The sequence below is a fragment of the Myotis nattereri genome (assembly GCF_964212035.1).
Source record: "Myotis nattereri genome assembly, chromosome: 11".
Classification (NCBI taxonomy): Eukaryota; Metazoa; Chordata; class Mammalia; order Chiroptera; family Vespertilionidae; genus Myotis; species Myotis nattereri.
The window spans coordinates 3,592,280-3,611,515 of NC_138086.1; the positions used below are offsets into that span (position 1 = coordinate 3,592,280).

Below are 19,236 nucleotides of genomic sequence, written 5' to 3' on the forward strand. Positions count from 1 at the left end.
AATGGTCCCCTGGCTGCTGCCCTTTACATTCACCTGCAGAGCTTTAAATCAAACCAAAAGCCCAAAACAAGGACAGAGGGCCTCTACCCTCACCTCCAAAATTATGACATCACTGGCCTAAGGTGGGGCCCAGACCTCAGAGTTGCTAAAGCTGTCCAGGGTTCAAAACACTGTTCTGGGACCTTTAAAGAAAGAGGACAGAGCTGATCTTTCTGGTCTGTTCCAACTAGGAAACAAGACAGAGCACCGGTGCCAAGTGTTTCCCTGAAAACTGAACTCATCCAGCACAGGACACGCGTGAAAAGCAGCCAGAGTGGGTGGGACTAGCCGCACTAGACTTCCCAGGCTTCCTACCCAGACTTGGCCCCAGAACTGTGGGTAGAAAGGAGAGCATGCCAACTGGCCATCTCCAGGGCACAGCTGAGGGCAGCAGGAAACCACCGCACCCTGGGTGGTGGGTGCCGTCCCAAAGCTGAACCATTAAAAAGTCATGACAGGAAGCATGCGGGCACTCCTCCCCCCACACCATTCCAGCCTCACACTCGCAGCACTGGAGGACACAGCTGTACCTTCTTGGCGGGGTGAAGCCCTTGGATGCTCTTGATGCCCGGAGGGCCTGCTGAGTACACGTGGGTCCCGACCGGCAGGTGCTGGGGCGGCTGAAGGGCCCCCTTGGTCAACGTCACCTTGCGGGCAGGCTGCGGCCTCACTTCCGGAGGTGGGGCAGGCCGCTGGGGCTGGCCGTCCGGGTGGAAACAGCCCTCGCTCTCTCCGCCCTGCCGACAGGAACAGGCAGCACGCCGTCAGTCTCCGCACAGCCCGGCCCCTCCCCAGCATCGCAGTGTTCCACTGAGACACAGACCACCAAATGCTAGAACACCAAACCTGTCGTTTTACTAGAGCCACTAGGACATTTTTTACTTGACAGTGTTCGGGTTTAAGTAACAGTTTTGAAATGAAAAACAGTAAGATCTTGGATTGGTATATCCACTCAAGAGGTCTGTAATTAAAGGAAAAGCTGTTCAGGTCAGTAAAATATTGCTTAACTTGAAACATACTTCATACTAAACATGCATTTCCCATCTGCATGAGTATTTGTGTTAGAATCTGAGAGTTTGCATAATCAATGATTTTAACTCCTATTTAAACTTAAGGGAAGCAAGCCACCATGCTCCCTCCTCCCCTGGCTGTGGTCATGAATCCTGGGCCATGTCCAGGCCTTCCCTCCTCGGACACAACACTGCACACGGACTGTGGGCACAGGGCTCCTCCTGTTGAGACACAGTGCCATTACCAACCAGAGTCGATGGCTCAAAGGAGGAACTCCTGCATCCATAGAGCTCTGTAAGTATCAGAGAACTAACCTTTTTGCATTTTACTAATGTTCCCTCATTTCATGACCTAAAACACTGTTCATCAGTGAAGAAGTAAGCACACACTCAAGCTACACTGATAGTCATAACTCCACCAGGTAGCAAAGCCCCTGGCGGTGCCGGTCGGCCACTTTTAGTGTGAAGTGTAGCATCTTCCCAGCAGGGAGCTGGTGACCAGGACGGAAAAGTGGATACAAGAAAGTGAGACCTGGACCTGCTAAATTATGCCATCTTAACTGAAATGGATGCTTGAAGGTGAAAGCAGACTCAGACTTCTATGAGCACTACACTCTGCTCCGACATAAACAGAAACATACCGGTCAATGGCTAGTTAACCTTCCCCAATGCAGACTGCTCAGTTATGGAGCATTTCCAGGAGAAGCTTGGCAAATTAGCCCAGAAGCAGCCCGTATATTTTTCTGTCTCTTTTCCCTCTAAATGTACCTTTTGAAAACAGCTTAATGAAACAAAGGGAAGAAACAGGGGCTGGAGCAAGACAAGAATAGGTAAAATGTTTGCAATAACTGCCCAAATGGGACCTAAGGAAAATGAGATTAAAAAGTCAGTCTTCTGGCTATGGCAGCATGGAGAGAGTAGCAAAGCCTCCCTACCCCCAACTCGAAGCATATAACTGGGCAAACAAGCATTCCAGGACTCGGAAGTGGAGGAGCAAGAGCAGTGGATACAGGGCTGTGGGATAGGAAATCCCAGGAGGCTGATTGAAATATCAAGCAGCACCAGCAGCGAAGTCGGTGGAGGAGATAGGAAACACCCACAGATCTGATGGCCTCTAATCTTGGTCCTGTTTGCAACAATAGTCGGCCAGCCAGAAATCTGAGAAACAGGAAATTCTGGCCATGAGCTACTGAAGGCGTGCGTAGGTCCTCCCCATGCAGCTGACAGAGCCTCAGGAAGCTAGCAGGAAGAGCCTGAGTGGGCTGCAAGTGCCCACTCTGACCACACAGATTACCTGCAAAGGGCCCCAGGAACCTGGACACAATCTCTTCCTGACCTAATGACTGACCACTGAGCTATGCAATAGGGCCAACCCCTAGGAAACCAGGCTAATAAGAATAAAAAATGGACAAAAACTATTTTGAACTGAATAAAAATAAAAATACAACATATCAAAATCTAGCGGATGTAACCAGCCGGCATGGCTCAGTGGTTGAGCGTTGACCCATGAACCAGGAGGTCATAGTTCAATTTCTAGTCAGGGCACATGCCAGGGTTGCAGGCTCAATCCCCAATAGGGGTTGTGCAGGAGGCAGCCAATCAATGATTCTCTCTCATGACTGATGTTTCTTTCTCTCCCTCTCTAAAATACGTGTGTGTGTGTGTGTGTGTGTGTGTGTGTGTGTGTATTTATGTATGTATATAAAGAGCCAGGGTCTGTAACGTTCAAAACGACCGAATGTACAACTGAACACTGGAAGTCAGTCCTGGGTCGTGCTGAGGGGGCTGCAAATCAGGACCAGAGAGAGGCCCGGAGAGAGAAGCAGGGTCTGATCCACAGCCTCTGTGGCAGCTATTGATCAGCCCTTGCCTCTCTTTCTCTCTAGGCCTCACCAGCAGCCACGGGGGCTGCTGATCAGCCCCACTTCTCTGATTAGGCCCAAAGATAGGCCTGGAGATGCTGACTGGCATAGAAACCGACCAATCAGAACCAAATCTGGATGAACTGCAAAAAGCCAATGGCTGCCTAGGAGGTGGAGCTTTTGACGCTGACTGGCATAGAAATCGACCAATCAGAACCTAATCTGGGTGAACTGCAAAGGCAGAACCTAAGGTGGGGACTGAGGAGGGGTTTTAAGTGCAATAGCTGTTTGGTGTAAGGTGTAAGAAAGCGGTTCAATTTTTTAATGACTAGTTTGGCAGTATAGTGCATATGGCTGGCTATCAGTCCAGATATAGGGATTATGTATTTTTGTCTGCCAAGAGCATCTCCTCCTGCTGAAAAAGGCTTTTCCTCCCCATTTAAGCAATCCTATCCTATATAATCTATCTATACAATAAAAGGGCAATATGCTAATTAGACCGGGTAAACTGGACATCTTCCGGTCATCCAACTTCCTTCCGGACAAAGCCATGGTGGTGGGGGCTGAGGCAGCGGCAATTAGGGGTGATCAGGCCAGCAGGAGAGGGCAGTTGAGGATGAGATCAGGCAGGCAGGGGAGGGCCGTTGGAGGCGAGATCAGGCCGGCAGGGGAGGGCAGTTGGGAGTGAGATCAGGTCAGCAGAGGAGGGCAATTAGGGGCGATCAGGCCGGCAGGGGAGAGCAGTTAGGGACGAGATTGGGCTAGCAGGGGAGGGCAGTTGGGGCGATCAGGCAGGCAGAGGCAGTTAGGGGCAATCAGGCCGGCAGGGGAGAGCAGTTGGAGACGAGGTCAGGCTGGCAGGAATCAGGCCTAAACTGGCAATCAGACATCCCCCAAAGGGTCCCCGATTGGAGAGGGTGCAGGCTGGGCTGAGGGACCCCCCCCCCCGCATGAATTTCGTGCACCAGGCCACTAGTGTGTGTGTGTGTGTGTGTATAATCTAGGGGATACAACTAAAACAGTTATATCAGAAAGGAAAAGATACCTATAATCAATAACTTGAAATTTTATCTGAATAAACTAGAAAAATAAAAAGAAATCAAACCCACAACAGAAGAAAGGAAATAAGATCACAGTGAAAGGCAATGACAGAGTAAACAGAAAATCAATAGAGAAAAATCAAAGTTGGATTTTTGAGATCAACAAAACTGATCACCCTTTAAACTGACCAAGAAAAAAATAAGAGAAAACACAAATGACTAAAATCAGGAACAGGAGAGGGATTATCAGAACGGGTACTAGAGACATTAAAAGGGTGACATGAACAACTTTTTATCAACTAATTAGATAATTTCGATGAAATAAAGAAACTCCATAAAAGATGCAAGATACCAAAAAAAGACCATTAAAAATCTGAGAAACGCCCTAGCTGGTTTGGCTCAGTTGGATACAGCACTGGCCTGCAGACTGAAGGGCCCCGGGGTTGATTCCAGTGGCTGGGTTGCAGGCTCAATCCCCAGTAGGGAGCGTGCAGGAAGCAGCAGATCAATGATTCTCTCTTATCATTGATGTTTCTATCTCTCCCTCTCCCTTCCTCTCTGAAATCAATAAAAAAATATGTATTTTTTAAAAAAATCTGAGACAACCAACTCATTAAAAACTTCCCAGAAAAAAAATGTCCAGGCCCCAATGAATTCAATGATGAATTCTATCAACTATTTTTTTTTTAAAAAGACCACTGTTTCAGAGAACAGAGAAGAGCCCTGCCCAGCAGGTCAGCCTGAGCACCGAAGGATCACAGGCTCAATCCCCAAGCCTGGTCAGGGTGTGTCCACAGGCAACCAATTTGATGTGTCTCTCTAAATCCATGCTTCTCTCTTTCTCTCTCCTCTCTCTCTCTCTCTCTCTCTCTCTCTCTCTCTCTCTCTCTCTCCCCCCCCCCTCCCCCCCTTCTCCTCCCTTCCACTCTCTCTCTCAAAAAAAAAAAAAATCAATGGAAAAAATATACTCAGGTGAAGATTAACACAACAAAAAACAGAGAGAAAGAAAATATTTCCATTCATTCCTTGAAGCTGGTATTACTTTGATTAAAAAAAAAAAAAAAAAAGCCAAAGACATAAAAAAAGAAGGAAAGCCACAAAAAAATATACCTTGTGAACACATGAAAAAAAGCCTCACAAAATATTAGCAAACTCATGCAGCAACAAAGAAAAAGCACCAGACACCAGAACCAAGTGAGAGCTGTCCCAGGAGTGCAGGGTTGTCTTAACATTGGAAAATCAATCAATAGAGCAGACGACATTCATGAAGGCAGGACCACAGGACCTCCGCACTGAAGCAGGAAGTGCTCCCATCAGGAGCATTCAACAGACCAGGAGCAGGAGTCCTGTGGTGAGAGGCCTGACGAGCTGAGTGCTCTCTCCTTAGGACCATTTCCGGCACATCCACCACCTGGGGAGTGTTCGAATGCTAGTGATCCTGGGCTTTACTCCAGAACCATCTGATTTGAAGCTCTGAGGCTTGAACTCAGGCATAGCATACATGTTTGCAGTATAGTATGATCAGGAGTATACCAGGGTCTGCACCAACACTGTCTCCCTCAACTCCCCTCCCTGTAAACATTATCATCCTCTTTACAATTGAAAACTCCAGGCCCTGGGTCACAGAAAAAGTGCTGGGCCCTGTTGTCCCCCTGGTAGGGGAGGCGCTTCCACTCCCATGACTGCTTCCATCTTGGCTATGAAAACAGCAGGACTAACCATCATTCAAGTGAATTAAATGAAGAACAACTATGATAATGCTGAATTTTTGCAATTTTTTCTAGAAATCATGCTGAGCACTCAAGGCTTAACGGTAAGTTATTACATTTTTTAAGAAAAAGGTGTGTTGTTTTTTTCCCAGGAAAACCAAGATGGCAGCATAGGTAAACACTGGTACTCACCACCTCCCACAACCACATCAATTATAGCTAAAATACAGAGCCATCATTCAGAACCACCTGAAAGCTGTCTGAATGATAGTCCAATAACTAGAGAAGTAAAGAAGAAAATACATTAAGACAGGTAGGAGGGGCGGGGGCATGGGACAAGCTAGTCCAGCACCCATGTGTGGCATTTTTTTAATCTGAGGGATATCTCCAAGGCCTCCCATGAGAAGCAGGGGGTCCCAGCTGCACAATCAGACCCCAGCCCTGTAACTTTGGGCTGTAAAAACCAGGGAGGATTGTGGTTGAATGACAAAGAGATTGCTGGAGTCCCAGGTGTTCCTCTTAAAGGGTCCATGCACAATTTACACAGCCTTGCTTCCTCTGAGCTCCAGCACTGGAAGGCGGCTTTGGGGGGTTTCCAGGGACATACCAGAGGAACTAGACCAGTGATGGCGAACCTTTTGAGCTCGGCGTGTCAGCATTTTGAAAAACCCTAACTTAACTCTGGTGCTGTGTCACATATAGAAATTTTTTTATATTTGCAACCATAGTAAAACAAAGATTTATATCTTTGATATTTATTTTATATATTTAAATGCAATTTAACAAAGAAAAATCAACCAAAAAAATGAGTTCGCGTGTCACCTCTGGCACGCGTGTCACAGGTTCGCCATCACTGAACTAGACTGTCTGGCATTGGGACAGGAACTCGGGGGCAGTTTTCTCCCAGACAAGGGTGCTCGCAGCGGTCGTTTCTCCTGTACTATGATCTCCTCCGTCACAAAGCTGACTGACAGCCACATCTGAGTTTCCACCAGTGTGGCTCACACTGTTCACTCTGCCCTAGTGATTCCCTCAGGCTCTGCCCCATCCAATTTGTTGCCCCACCCAAGCTGTTTGAAGCAGCTTTTCCATATGCTCAGGCTTCAGACATTGCTAAAATCTCTTACACAAGCAGCAGCTGGAGTCAGCATGCCCCAAACTTATCAATAAAAGGCCCAAGACCCAGCACTAGCACCAGCCTGCCTTGCATCACAGCTGGGCCTCACCTGGGGACTTCCTAGCCCAATACAAGTAGCAGCCATCTGCAGATCACTCTGTGGTTCCTGCCGGGTGGCCCGAGGCAGTGGCTGACTTTGCACCTCCCAGGAAGCCCCAGAGCCAGTGTACCCAGTAGAGAGCTTCAGATCACACCAGATTATAACTCTACCATCCACAAGCAACACACTCAAGGGGCAGACTCAGTGAGCACCAAAGCCCCACTAAAGTAAGTCCTGCTCCATAGGGGTGTCTATTGCACAGCAGCTCTTTCATTGCAGACACAGCTGGTCCTCACAGCCAATTGTCCTGGAAGTCAATTCCTCCCAGTGACACCAATAGCAATCAAGGCTCAACTACAACAAGACTGCACACAGCCCACACAGGGGCACACCCAGAGTGCCCAGCTCAGGTGATGGGGTACTGAGCCAGTGGGCCCCGCAGGACACCTAATACACAAGGCCACTCTACCAATTCCAGGAGACATAGCAGCTCTACCTAATACACAGAAACCAACGCAGGGAAGCAGCCAAAATGTGAAGACAAACATCACAAATGAATGAAATGAAAGCAAGCAAACTCCTGGATACAGAGTTTAAAACAATGGTTATAAGATTGCTTAAGGATCGCAATGAAAGCTTCAAGGGACTTAGTGAGACTTTCAAGGAAATTAATGAGAACATTAAAGACATGAAAAGTACCAATCAGAAAAAAAGAATACACTAACTGAAACAAAGAACAATTTGCAAGGATTCAAGAGTAGAGGATTCTGAGACACAAATTAACGATTTGGAATATAAGGAAGCAAAAAATAGCCAATGAGAAGAGCAGAAAGAAAAAATAATCTGAAAATATGAAGATTAGTGTAAGGAGCCTCTGGGACAACTTCAAGTGTACCAACATTCACATTATGGGTGTTCAGAGGGAAAAGAGAGCAAGATATTGAAAACCTATCTGAAGAAATAATGACAGAAAACTTCCCCTAACTGGTGAAGAAATAGACCTACAAGTCCAGGAAGAGCAGAGGAACTCAAAGAGGCCCACACCAACACACATCATAATTAAAATGCCAAGGGTTAAAGACAAAGAGAGAATCTTATAGGCAGCAAGAGAAAAAGCAGTTAATTACCTACTGTCGGCTGATTTCTGAACAGAAATTTTGCAGATCAGAAGGGAGTGGCAAGAAATACTCAAAGTGATGAATAGCAAGGACCTACAATCAAGATTACTCTAACCAGTAAAGCTATAATTTAGAATTGAAGGTCAGATAACGAATTTCAGAGACAAGAAAAAGCAAAAGGAGTTCATCACCACCAAACCAGTATTACATGAAATGCTGAAGGGTATTCTTTAAGAAGAAGAAGAAGAAAACGAAGACGAAGAAGAAAAAAATAATAGATCTAAAATATGAACAATAAAATGGTAATAAATACATATCTATTAACAATTGAAAATCAAAATAAATGAGCAAGAAATCTAATGAACAAAACTAACTGATGAATAAAATAGAATCAGAGGCATGGAAACAGGAAATAGACTAATGAATCTCAGAGGGAAGGAGGGTAGAGGGGTGGGAAGAGATTAAAGTGGTGAAGGCCTGGGATAGGGCGGGAACCGGGTGGAGGGGTACAAGGAGGGGAAAAAAGGGGGACATCTGTAATACTCTCAACAATAAAAAAATATATATTCTAAAAAAAGAAAAGGCTTTTTTTCCCAAATGAGAACAATTCTTCCTTTTCAAATTCTTACTGAAAATTTTTAATTCCAGAGTTATTTCAGTTAATAGCTTGGCTGGGAAAGAGCCAAACTATTCTTCACTAGTGTGGCCAGACACACAGGGACAGACCAAACTGAATGCACACATTTATTTAGGAGTCTTCTAGAACTTAGACATATAGTTATAGCACTGAAAGATATAAATTAAAAAATGCTGTCGATTCAAATCAGAAATTTCAGAATTTTGTTTCCAGTTAAGGAAATAACTGGTCATGTGTGGATGGCAGATGTGTTGTAGTCCAAAAAAGTGGTTGGGGTCCCAGGGCAGCCTTTTGTGAATTAGGCTTATAAGGCCTACCCCACCATTCCTTCCACTGCAGTGCGTTTAGACATGATTTTAAATATTTCACTTCCTTCAAAACAGATGCGGAAAAAAAAAGTTAGGGCCCGGCAGGCATGGCTCAGTGGCTGAACATCAACCTATAAAACCAGGAGGTCCCGGTATGATTCCCGGTCAGGGCATATGCCCGGGTTGCAGCCTCAATCCCCTGTGTGGGGCAAGCAGGAGGCAGCCAATCAATGATTCTCTCTCATCATTGAGGTTTCTGTCTCTCTCCTCTTCCCTTCCTCTCTGAAATCAATACAAATACATATTTTTAAAAAGAAGTTTGGTCTATATTACACCAAACTAGAAATATTTTGTTTTTTCCCCCAAAACAATTATCTTTTAATGTACCATAAAATGTATTTTAGAGTCGTTTTTCTTTAAATATAAAGAAAGCTTCCTGAATTAAGAGTAGAGAATACTTTTTATCAGCTTAATCATTATAAAATAATGCAGTCTGTAGCCACCATCATGAGCAGGACAAATTTATTTATAACGAATGGTTTAAATGTACAGATAAAAAGGCCTATTGATACTGTCAGGGCACCCTGCAATTTGACAGATCAAATCTTATTTTCATTCTTAAAGCCCATGAAGAAGTGATATCACTGACTTGCATTCACTAGTGAGCAAATTGATTAATCCCCCTCTATAGAAATCTCAACTCTTGATTACACCTATCAGACACTAAGCAGCATTATTCTAGAGTGACAACACTTTGACAAATTCCCCAACCATTTTTCTCAGCCTTTGTGGCCCTGCTAGGTTGTATTAACCCTGATGAAAAATTAATTTTCCTTATCTTCTCCTAAACCCCAAAGTCCAAATCCGCCAAACTGGCAACTCTTTCTGTAAAGGTATTATGAAAACCTCTAAAAGATTAATTGCATGTCTTCAGGTGACATTAAATTAATTTCTGTACTCATGACAGACACTTGATACTCCGTACTGAGAGGACAGATAACATTGTCAGGACACACCAAAGGACAGTGGTTGGGGTCCCAGGGCAGCCTCTTGTGAATTCTCCCTCCGATAAGGCGCACCTCACTGTCAGGGCTACGCACGATCTCACAGCCCCCAGACCTCCCCGCACAGGTTTCTATTAACCACACAATGCTGGGCCTCCCCCTGTAATCTTCAGCTCACTCAGAAGCCGGACAACAAATGATATGCATGCTACACGAAGTTCCTAAATGCAAACACATTGAAGGCCCATTTTGTCTCTGAAGGATAAACGCTAAGGAGAAACAAGCAGGCTAAGATTCTCACTCAGGCTCCTTGGTCAGTTTCCTGATTAAAGCTGCAGCCTGCGGTGCGAACACGCCCCATTGGCAGCGTCCACCTATTCTCTGCGATAAGCTACCCAGCTCACGGCGAGCACACACGTATTTCAACAAGGTCCATCTAGACCAGGGGTGGGCAAACTTTTTGACTCGAGGGCCACAATGGGTTCTTAAACTGGACCGGAGGGCCGGAACAAAAGCATGGATGGAGTGTTTGTGTGAACTAATATAAATTCAAAGTAAACATCATTACATAAAAGGGTACGGTCTTTTTTTTTTTAGTTTTATTCATTTCAAATGGGCCGGATCCGGCCTGCGGGCCGTAGTTTGCCCACGGCTGATCTAGACGCTCCCTATAATCTCGGAGTGGGTCCACATGGGCTGAGCTGGGTTTCCCGGAGAAGAACTCGATGGGCACACACACTGGATCTGACAGCAGGTGGCAACATGGCACAGAGACTCAAGGGCTCTCTCTCAACATTCTCTTTCCCTGAGATTTGTTAGGTTTGGGGAAATCTTTAAGAAGCAAAATTAACTGGGCTTTGGAGGAACAAAGCAAAGCCCTGAGCCTCTGAGGGAGTCATACCCCGGGCTCTCCAATTCCTGCCACATGAATCTTGGTCTGAAAAGGAGACAACTGTTAATGTGGGTTCCTCCAGCCACAGAGCCATGAACTCAGACTCTTTCAGAGAGAGCCCCCTCCCCGTGCCCCTGCAGGGGTAAGGCCAGGTTCTGCAAGGCAGAAGCTTCCTGCTTGCCCTGGCTGAGAGCAGCAGGCGGGCAAGGGGGGAGTTGGGCTCAGACGTCCTGAGGTGCCTCCCCACTGGCCCCTGCCCCCACCCACACCAGAGCAGTGTCTTTCCACTCAGTTTCCCTCACTGTCTGATCCTCCGATCACAGGTCTGCCCTCTGCCACCTCATGTCTGCCTGCCTTCTCCTGGCCCCGGAGTGGCCTTCCCAGTTAGAAAACGGGCTGTGGCTTCTTTCCCACAGGAACTTTGCCCGCGCTCTTCCCCTCTGCCCAGAGGGCCTTTTCCTTCCGTGCTCTCAGGCAATCCCACCTCCTCTGCAGTCATTTCTCAGGTCTCCCTATCAGACACTCAACACCCGCCATCTGCTGTGACCTGCAATGGTAACACGCTGGAGCCTGCATAGCACCTGGGGGCTAAGGAGCTGCTCTGTCTTTGCAGCTGCACCCAAAGCTCCTCAGCCCCAGATCAGCCCTATTGCGACAGCCACCGCCAAGTGCACCTCCACCCCTGCCATGGAGGGCAGGGCCTGAGACCTCCTCAGGACACCCTCCTTCCCTGCAGTACCTTGACCTCAGTCCTGCCAGAAGAACATGCCTAACACTAACCCTGGTCCACAGAGACTCATTTTAATATTTCAATAGTGGTGTTTAATCCTCTTGGAATTCTCACACAAGGACAATCATTCAAAAAATGAATTCAATGCAGCAGAAAGTATTTTCTACTCATGTTGATGACCTATTTCAAGAAATGTAATATACAAAAGAATCCAACCAATGCAGGAGATCTCTTGATTCACCTTCAGTCTTGGAACTCACCATAGATGGATGGACATGCTGATAGGGCCCAGACGCAGTGACACCCAGCGAGCAAGTCTGGGTGTTCTCCACCAAGAGGACACAGGGCTGCTGCAGAGCTGAGGCTCAGAAGCCATAAGAGGAACCTAAAATTCTGCACCAAAAAGCAAGGGTGTGTCTAAGGAATGCTGGGGACACTCCCAAGGAGAGCACCAGCGTACCAGGGCACTCCCATGCCAACTGGGACCATTCCAACACCCAAAATAAATAATGCTAATAACAATTCATTGCATAAATAAGAATTCAAAGCCCATGTTGCTGTAATAAATGAACAAATAAATAAGTGAGGGCAAAGAGAAAGCTACTCCCGCAGAAACATGACAGCTAACAAACAGAAAGGCAGCGCTGGCCCTAGAAATGTCAATGCTGTTAACACGCTGCAAATCCACAAGAAATGGGATCGTTAATCTCAAAGCTCTCCCCATGAATTACTTATCAAGTACAAAGGGTAAGACTACAGTTTACCATGGAGAGACTTGGCCGACACCACCTGGCTCAGTGATCGAAGTGCCAACACCGGACAAACCACCGGCAGGACTCAGCGAGGAGGACACAAGATCCTTCTGTGTATCCCTACTGAAAACACTCGCCTGACACCCACCATGAGGAAACGGGAGACAAAGCAAATTAAAGGGCATTCGACAAAATATTTAGCTAAGTCTCCTCTTTAACCCTTTTCGGTCCAACGTGGAGGCTGACTCGACAGACCAGGCGCTAGGAGCAGGTCCAACGTCGAGCTGAGGTCTAGTGAGACAGATAACTTCAACATTCAATCCCGTCAATTAATTTGGATCAGACTGTTTGAATTCCAAAAATAAAATTGGACCGCAAAGGGTTAAAAATGTCTGAAGAGCCCAGCCGGTGTAGCTCCGTGATTGAGAGTTGACCTGTGAACCAGGAGGCCAAAGTTTGATTCCTGGTCAGGGCACATGCCAGGGTTGCGGGCTCAATCCCCAGTAGGGGGCGTGCAGGAGGCTGCAGGTACTCATCCCTCACATCAACCTTAGCAATTTCATTTATAGACTAGAGCAGTGATGGCGAACCTATGACACGCATGTCAGAGGTGACACGCGAACTCATTTTTTTGGTTGATTTTTCTTTGTTAAATTGCATTTAAATATATAAAATCAGTATCAAAAATGTAAATCTTTGTTTTACTATGGTTGCAAACATCAAAAAATTTCTATATGTGACACGGCACCAGAGTTAAGTTAGGGTTTTTCAAAATGCTGACACGCCGAGCTCAAAAGGTTCGCCATCACTGGGCTAGAGACTGAGGTTCAGAAAAATGAAGTAACTGTTCAGAGTCCCAAGGGCAATGAATTATAGACAACCATCCGAACTTGGGCCAGCATCAGGTACGAATGCACTCTCTCAGTCCTGGGGAGGGAGCGCTTCAACCTCAATCTCCGTGAACAGGAATTTCCAAATGGCCACACCATCAGGATTCAAGAGAGAGCCCATGAAGAAAGTGAAGGAGGACTGCGAGCGGTAAACCCAGACAAGCATGGTCGCCAAGACTGTGGAAACCAACAGCAAGAAAGAAGCCACCCTGAGCTCTTTGTGAAAGGCTTCCTGTGCCCGCCATGCAGGTTGGTTAGTTAACTTACTACTTAACACATTGCGTGCATAGAAATCTCTAAGACATACGCCAGGGACCGCACGTTTTGGGGCAAACTGCACGTTATTTAAATCATCATAATGCACTTTAGGCGTTGTTTTTCAATAATTACAACCACGAAGAACCATCATGAACTAACGTCACTTCAAAGATAAGCAACAAAGAGCAGACTAAACACCCGCCTTAAGTCGCAGGCTCTTTCACTTTTCAAAAAACCCAATTTAATAAAATCTAAAGGTAAGTTATTTGATTGTAAGTAACGCGATATGGAAACTGACGGAAGAGAACTCTGTGCCGAAGCACCCTCACCTCACAAGTCCAGCACAGAGAGCCACCTGGGGAGGCTGGAAAGCACCTGCAGTCTGTGCTGGCCTGAGTGGGGGCACCTCTCCCTCACCGCCCCAGGGCCAGTCCCTGACTGCACTTTCAGGAACAGCGCTGCAGACTGGCTCCTGTCCTGTCCAGAGTCAACTACTTGGACCAGGAGACCACTAATGCAAAGAGTAATGTACTTAACTACATCGATGCCAGCCTAGGCCAGAGAAGAATGAAGGCAGTGGTTCTCAACCTTCTGGCCCTTTAAGTACAGTTCCTCATGTTGTGACCCAACCATAAAATTATTTTCATTGCTACTTCATAACTGTAATGTTGCTAAAATTATGAATCGTAATATAAACATCTGATATGCAGGATGGTCTTAGGCGACCCCTGTGAAAGGGTCTTTCGACCGCCAAAGGGGTTGTGACCCACAGGTTGAGAACCGCTGAATTAAGGACATAAAACGGACTCCCAAGTAAACCTCTCTAGGAAACCTTATAAATATGATACTTACTGTACTTCTGTACTAACAGGATGTAAAAAAGCTCATTGTGAATGTACAAGGACACAGAAATTAATTATATGAACTAATACTTACCAATTATTTAGTTAGTTATGAACCTGAAATGCATAAATAACACCCTGCACAGGTACAGTACATAAGCTGATCCTCCCAAATGCTAAGACCCTGTCAGAGCCTCACTGGAGTTGCCAGTTCAGACCTGGGCTCACGGCCTAGCCCAGGGCATTAACGCCACAGCTGACAGAAGAGAAGGACCAGCAGGGACAGAAATTAAAGTCAGAAGAAATGTGCACACACAACACTTAACAGAACTGTTTCTTTTTGTATTGCTGAAATAAACACAATTAAGAATATGCTCTCTTAAAAATAGCTCCTACCCACACACACTGCACACACACACACAACCCTCGCCATTAGAAAATACTATTCCAGTTCAGAGAGACACAAACAAGGCATTTATCCTCGGAGAGTTGAAAGTAGCCAACGTGCTACTGGAGGAACTATTGGGAAAAAATCCTCGTGGAGATTGCAAACAGGTTGGTTAGTTAACTTACTACTTAACACATTGCGTACCGCATAGAAATCTCTAAGACATACGCCAGGGACCGCACGTTTTGGGGCAAACTGCACGTTATTTAAATCATCATAATGCACTTTAGGCATTGTTTTTCAATAATTATAACATTTTTATTTACAAAAACAATTAAACAATTAAAAATTAAAGTTCCTAGTACTTTTTTAACGTATGGTACTGCATAAAACATTTTCCTCTATGAAGAGGGACCAAACAAAATTTACACAAGTATCTAGATTCGCTCCTTTTTCCATGGGCATGAAAAACGAGAACACTCGTGAGCGGTCCTTAACAGATGGCGCGCGAAACACGAGAAAACTCCTGGGCGGTACGAAATGTGTAAAGAATTAAAAAGAACTAAAAAGCTACTCCAATGTTTGGCAGATATTTTCATGTAAAATTCCTCTGTTGTTTTTCTGTGTATTGTAAAATTATATAGCATAGTTTTAGAACAGCGGTTCTCAACCTGTGGGTCGCGATCCCTTTGGCGGTTGAACGACCCTTTCACAGGGGTCACCTAAGACCATCCTGCATATCAGATATTTACATTACGATTCATAACAGTAGCAACATTACAGTGATGAAGTAGCAACGAAAATAATTTTATGGTTGGGTCACAACATGAGGAACTCTATTTAAAGGGCCAGAAAGTTGAGAACCACTGTTTTAGACTATAGCATGATATGAAAAATATTTTTTTACACTGTAGAAAAGAGAGCAAAAATTTAACTAGCTCAATTCTTTGAAAGGAAAGGTGTTGATTCATTTGCAAGCTGTTCTTCGAGACGGAGCTAGCTGAGCCCCCAGCTCAGCTGCCAGCCCACCAGGACCCGAATGCACTTGGCTTCCCTTCTCACAGCCACAGCCTGCCCATGGAGGCCACTGGAAAGCTCTATTCCCGGCCTGGCCCGTGCTGCCTGTTTATAACTCCAGGGGAAAGTGAGACACTGACCAAGTGTGCTTAAGACACAGTCAAAAGCAAAGGGCCACACACACTGGAAACTGATTAACTTTTGAGTTCTCATCTAAAAATAACAAAGGCATATAATAGTAAAATAATTTGATGGAATATAGGCCTTCTGCTCATCATTTTGAATCACCATGAATGGAGGTGAGAAAAACAGATTCAAGTAAAACAAAATGATGGGTCCTATTAACATGGAATTTCTAATTCATATTATTCTATCAAAAGTTTTAGTCTACAAGCCCAGAAATAAAAGCAATTAACACTGCACTAAGTAAATAGCTCACAAGATGTTCCCAAATGGGCACAGCACAGGACATAACGCCACACGTGCCCCTTCACGGTCCTCTATGCACTGTCCTCCCCGTAGGGCCTGCAGGGTACAGGCTGTGGTCTGTTAAGGCATCACCACTGGCCGGCTTCCCCTTTCTTCCTCAGTTTATAGACAAACCACACACACCAGTACTGTGACAGGACAACAATTGTACGGACTACCCAGAATGTGCTGCGGAATCCTGTCAGTACAGGAAGGCTAAGCCCCCCTCTATAAAAAAGCAGGTATCTACACACGGCTTCTTGAAAGGACAACCTGTGCCATGGACATCTGTCTGCCTCTGTTCAAGAACTAAATTGTCCAACCCGGGCTGGAAAACAGCAATGACTGCCTTAGCCTCAGGGAGAGTGATCACAGGGAGACAGACAAAAGCGTGCTTGCCTCTGACCTGCAACCCAGGTACTTGCCCTTGACTGTGAATGGAGCCCGTGACCCTCAGGTGTGCAGGCCACAGCTCTAATCCCTGAGCAACACCGGCCAGGGCCACCGTGGTTGCACTTTAGAACTCTGCTCATCCTGTTGCCCCTGAACCTAAAGCTACACACGAGTCACTTGCTTTGTGGTAAAGGAAATTTTGTGTTTAATTCTGTGTTCATAATTCTACCACAAATTATCCTCAAAAAGAATCTAAAACTGAGAAAGGTCTAAGTGAAGGACAGAGACAACTGAACACCATGGTCAGCTCGGACACTGCAGCTCTCACACCAGCGTCCCGAAAGAAGGGCTGGTCCACGTGACTGTACAGCAGCAACCTCCTTCCCTCTGCTCACACACCTGCTCTGGGAATGAGGGCATTCTAAGTGAAGGATGCAGAGATTCAAGAGGCACAGTGACCTCGTCAACTTACCCCACCTGACAACTTAATCACCCTGACTTTGGAGCTGACATGCGGCCCATCTCCGCCACCGCTGTTTGCCCGGTGCATGACAGTCCTTTTGGCGCCAGGCTTGGCGTCAGGGGGCCGGCCCTGGAGGGCTGTCACTCGGGCGGTCTGTGCTGGGGGCGGCTCGTCCCCATCCTCGGGCTGTGCCTGTAAGACTCTGTGTCTCAAGTGCTTCAGTGGTTTGACCGGCTGTCCCGAATACTGCATGTTAGCACCAGGTGGCACAAAGTTTGACGTCTTCGGCTGAAGACTTGAAAGAGCAACATCTTGGTTTTTCACGAGGAGTCTGTTTTTCACATTCTGTCGGCTCTGGGCACCAGGGAAGGGGAGCAAGGGGTTTCCATTGGTGGGCAACGGCAACGCCGGTGGCTCTTCCCGCTCCGCAGGGGCCCCAGTGCTGCAGAGTTGCTGCTGCTGCTGCTGCTGCTGCTGCTGCTGCTGCGCCAGCCTCTCCAGTAGCTCCTTCTTCCTGGCTCCGGCCTGCTGCTGCCGGCGCATCTCCTTCTGCTTCAGGATCTCCTCCCGCAGGCGCTTCTGCTCTTCTATCTTTAAGCGGTACAGCCTCGTTTCTTCATCTTCATCGGGAAACTGGAACAGAGAACACACACGGCTTACTTGGCAGCACCAGACAAGGCGACCATTCCAGTGTATTTCTACAAACTCAGAAAATGCAAAAGTATAAAACCCTTTCATTCAAAATTTGAAAGACACTAAGTATAACGCCTTCCTCTGAAGAGGGGGAAAATTATGCAATAGCTAACTTAGAAAATCTTATCAGAATATTAAAAATGAAAGAATGTACATTCCATTCATTTATAAGGCTGAAACCAATTAAACCATTCATTTAAGATATCAAAATATGTTTTGAATGGAAATAGCCACAATAGGGGCCGCACTGTCACACAGGTTTTATCTGGCTCTTCTCTGACGAGCCAACAAAAGGTGGGTGTAAATGACCTGAAAGGGCCTGATTAGAACTATTGATTTTTCGTACAGAATTTCAGCCTGATCTCAAACTCATTTGTCACAGAATAATTGGTGGTAATGAACAGCACAAGTCAATCTCTCTGACCTTGAACTCATGCACTCTCCTCAGAATCAAAATGCTGTCAACGGCAATATTGGAATATTAATGCTATCTAAGGAAAGCTCTAATATGCCAGCCCCAAACCATTATGAGAGTCTACCAAAAAAAATCTCAGGAAAGTCTGGTAACTTTCACCAAAACCATGCAATAAGGAAAGTTTATTAAAAGTTAGGCACTTAGCCCTAGCCTGTTTAGCTCGGTGGACAGAGCACTGACTCACGGACTGAAGGATCCCGGGTTCGATTCCGGTCAAGGACACATACCTCAGTTGCAGACTCAATCCCCTCTCCAATTGGGGCGTGTCCAGGAGGCAACCAATCAATGTGTCTCTCTCACATGGATGTTTTTCTTTCTTTCCCCCCTCTCTTCCCATCCACTCTCTCTAAAAATCAATGGAAAAATATCCTCAGGTGAGGATCAAAAAAAAAAAAAGTTAGGCATTTGTTAAAAATGGCATTTATTTTCTTTAAAAGCATCACAGATACGCTCCATCCACAGATCCTTCACAAGAGATTGTAATAGGAATTAATCTATCTAGAGGTCAGCTATTAACAAACAAACCTTAAAAATTAGGTGTTAAAACCAAAATATAACTGCAGACCCTACTGGTGCCCCCAGAGCCCATGCACTTGACCTACAGGACAGAGTTGGGCCCTCATCAGAGTTTGCTTGTCATTTCAGAAGCAATTCTGACCAAGTCAGCTATCTAACTGAAAGTTTAGGGCAGATGTGAAACAGCAAATCTGAAGTCAGATGAGGCCACACAGGCAGGTATAACAAGTGAACAGCATTGAAAGAGTGAGGGGCCAGGCCACTCATGGAGGAGCAGACAGTTGGGGAGTAGTGACAGGTCCAGGGCTCACTGCCTCAAACGCAGTAACAGTCACTGAGATGTGTCCCTAAGCAACCAAGAAAGAGTTAAAGTACCAGTATGTTCAAGAACATAGCTGGGAATACTTCTAAATAGGTTTGTCCTTTATCGTATCATTATCGATTAAGTGAATGTAAGAAAATAAACTACAAAACAAATAGAAGACATTTTAAGATGTAAGAAATTTTACTTCTGG

The 19,236-nt window shown here is 45.8% G+C and overlaps 1 protein-coding gene across 1 annotated transcript in view; it reads right to left on the minus strand.

Moving 5' to 3' along the window:
* Positions 1-19,236, minus strand: part of RBM33 (RNA binding motif protein 33) — a 121,884-nt gene that overhangs the window by 14,540 nt on the left and 88,108 nt on the right. The window contains exons 14-15 of the mRNA XM_081101872.1: positions 17,047-17,670; positions 570-776 (exon numbers count right to left, since the gene is read on the minus strand). Coding sequence (XP_080957998.1) covers positions 570-776; positions 17,047-17,670 — 831 coding nt within the window. The remainder of the gene's footprint in view (positions 1-569; positions 777-17,046; positions 17,671-19,236) is intronic.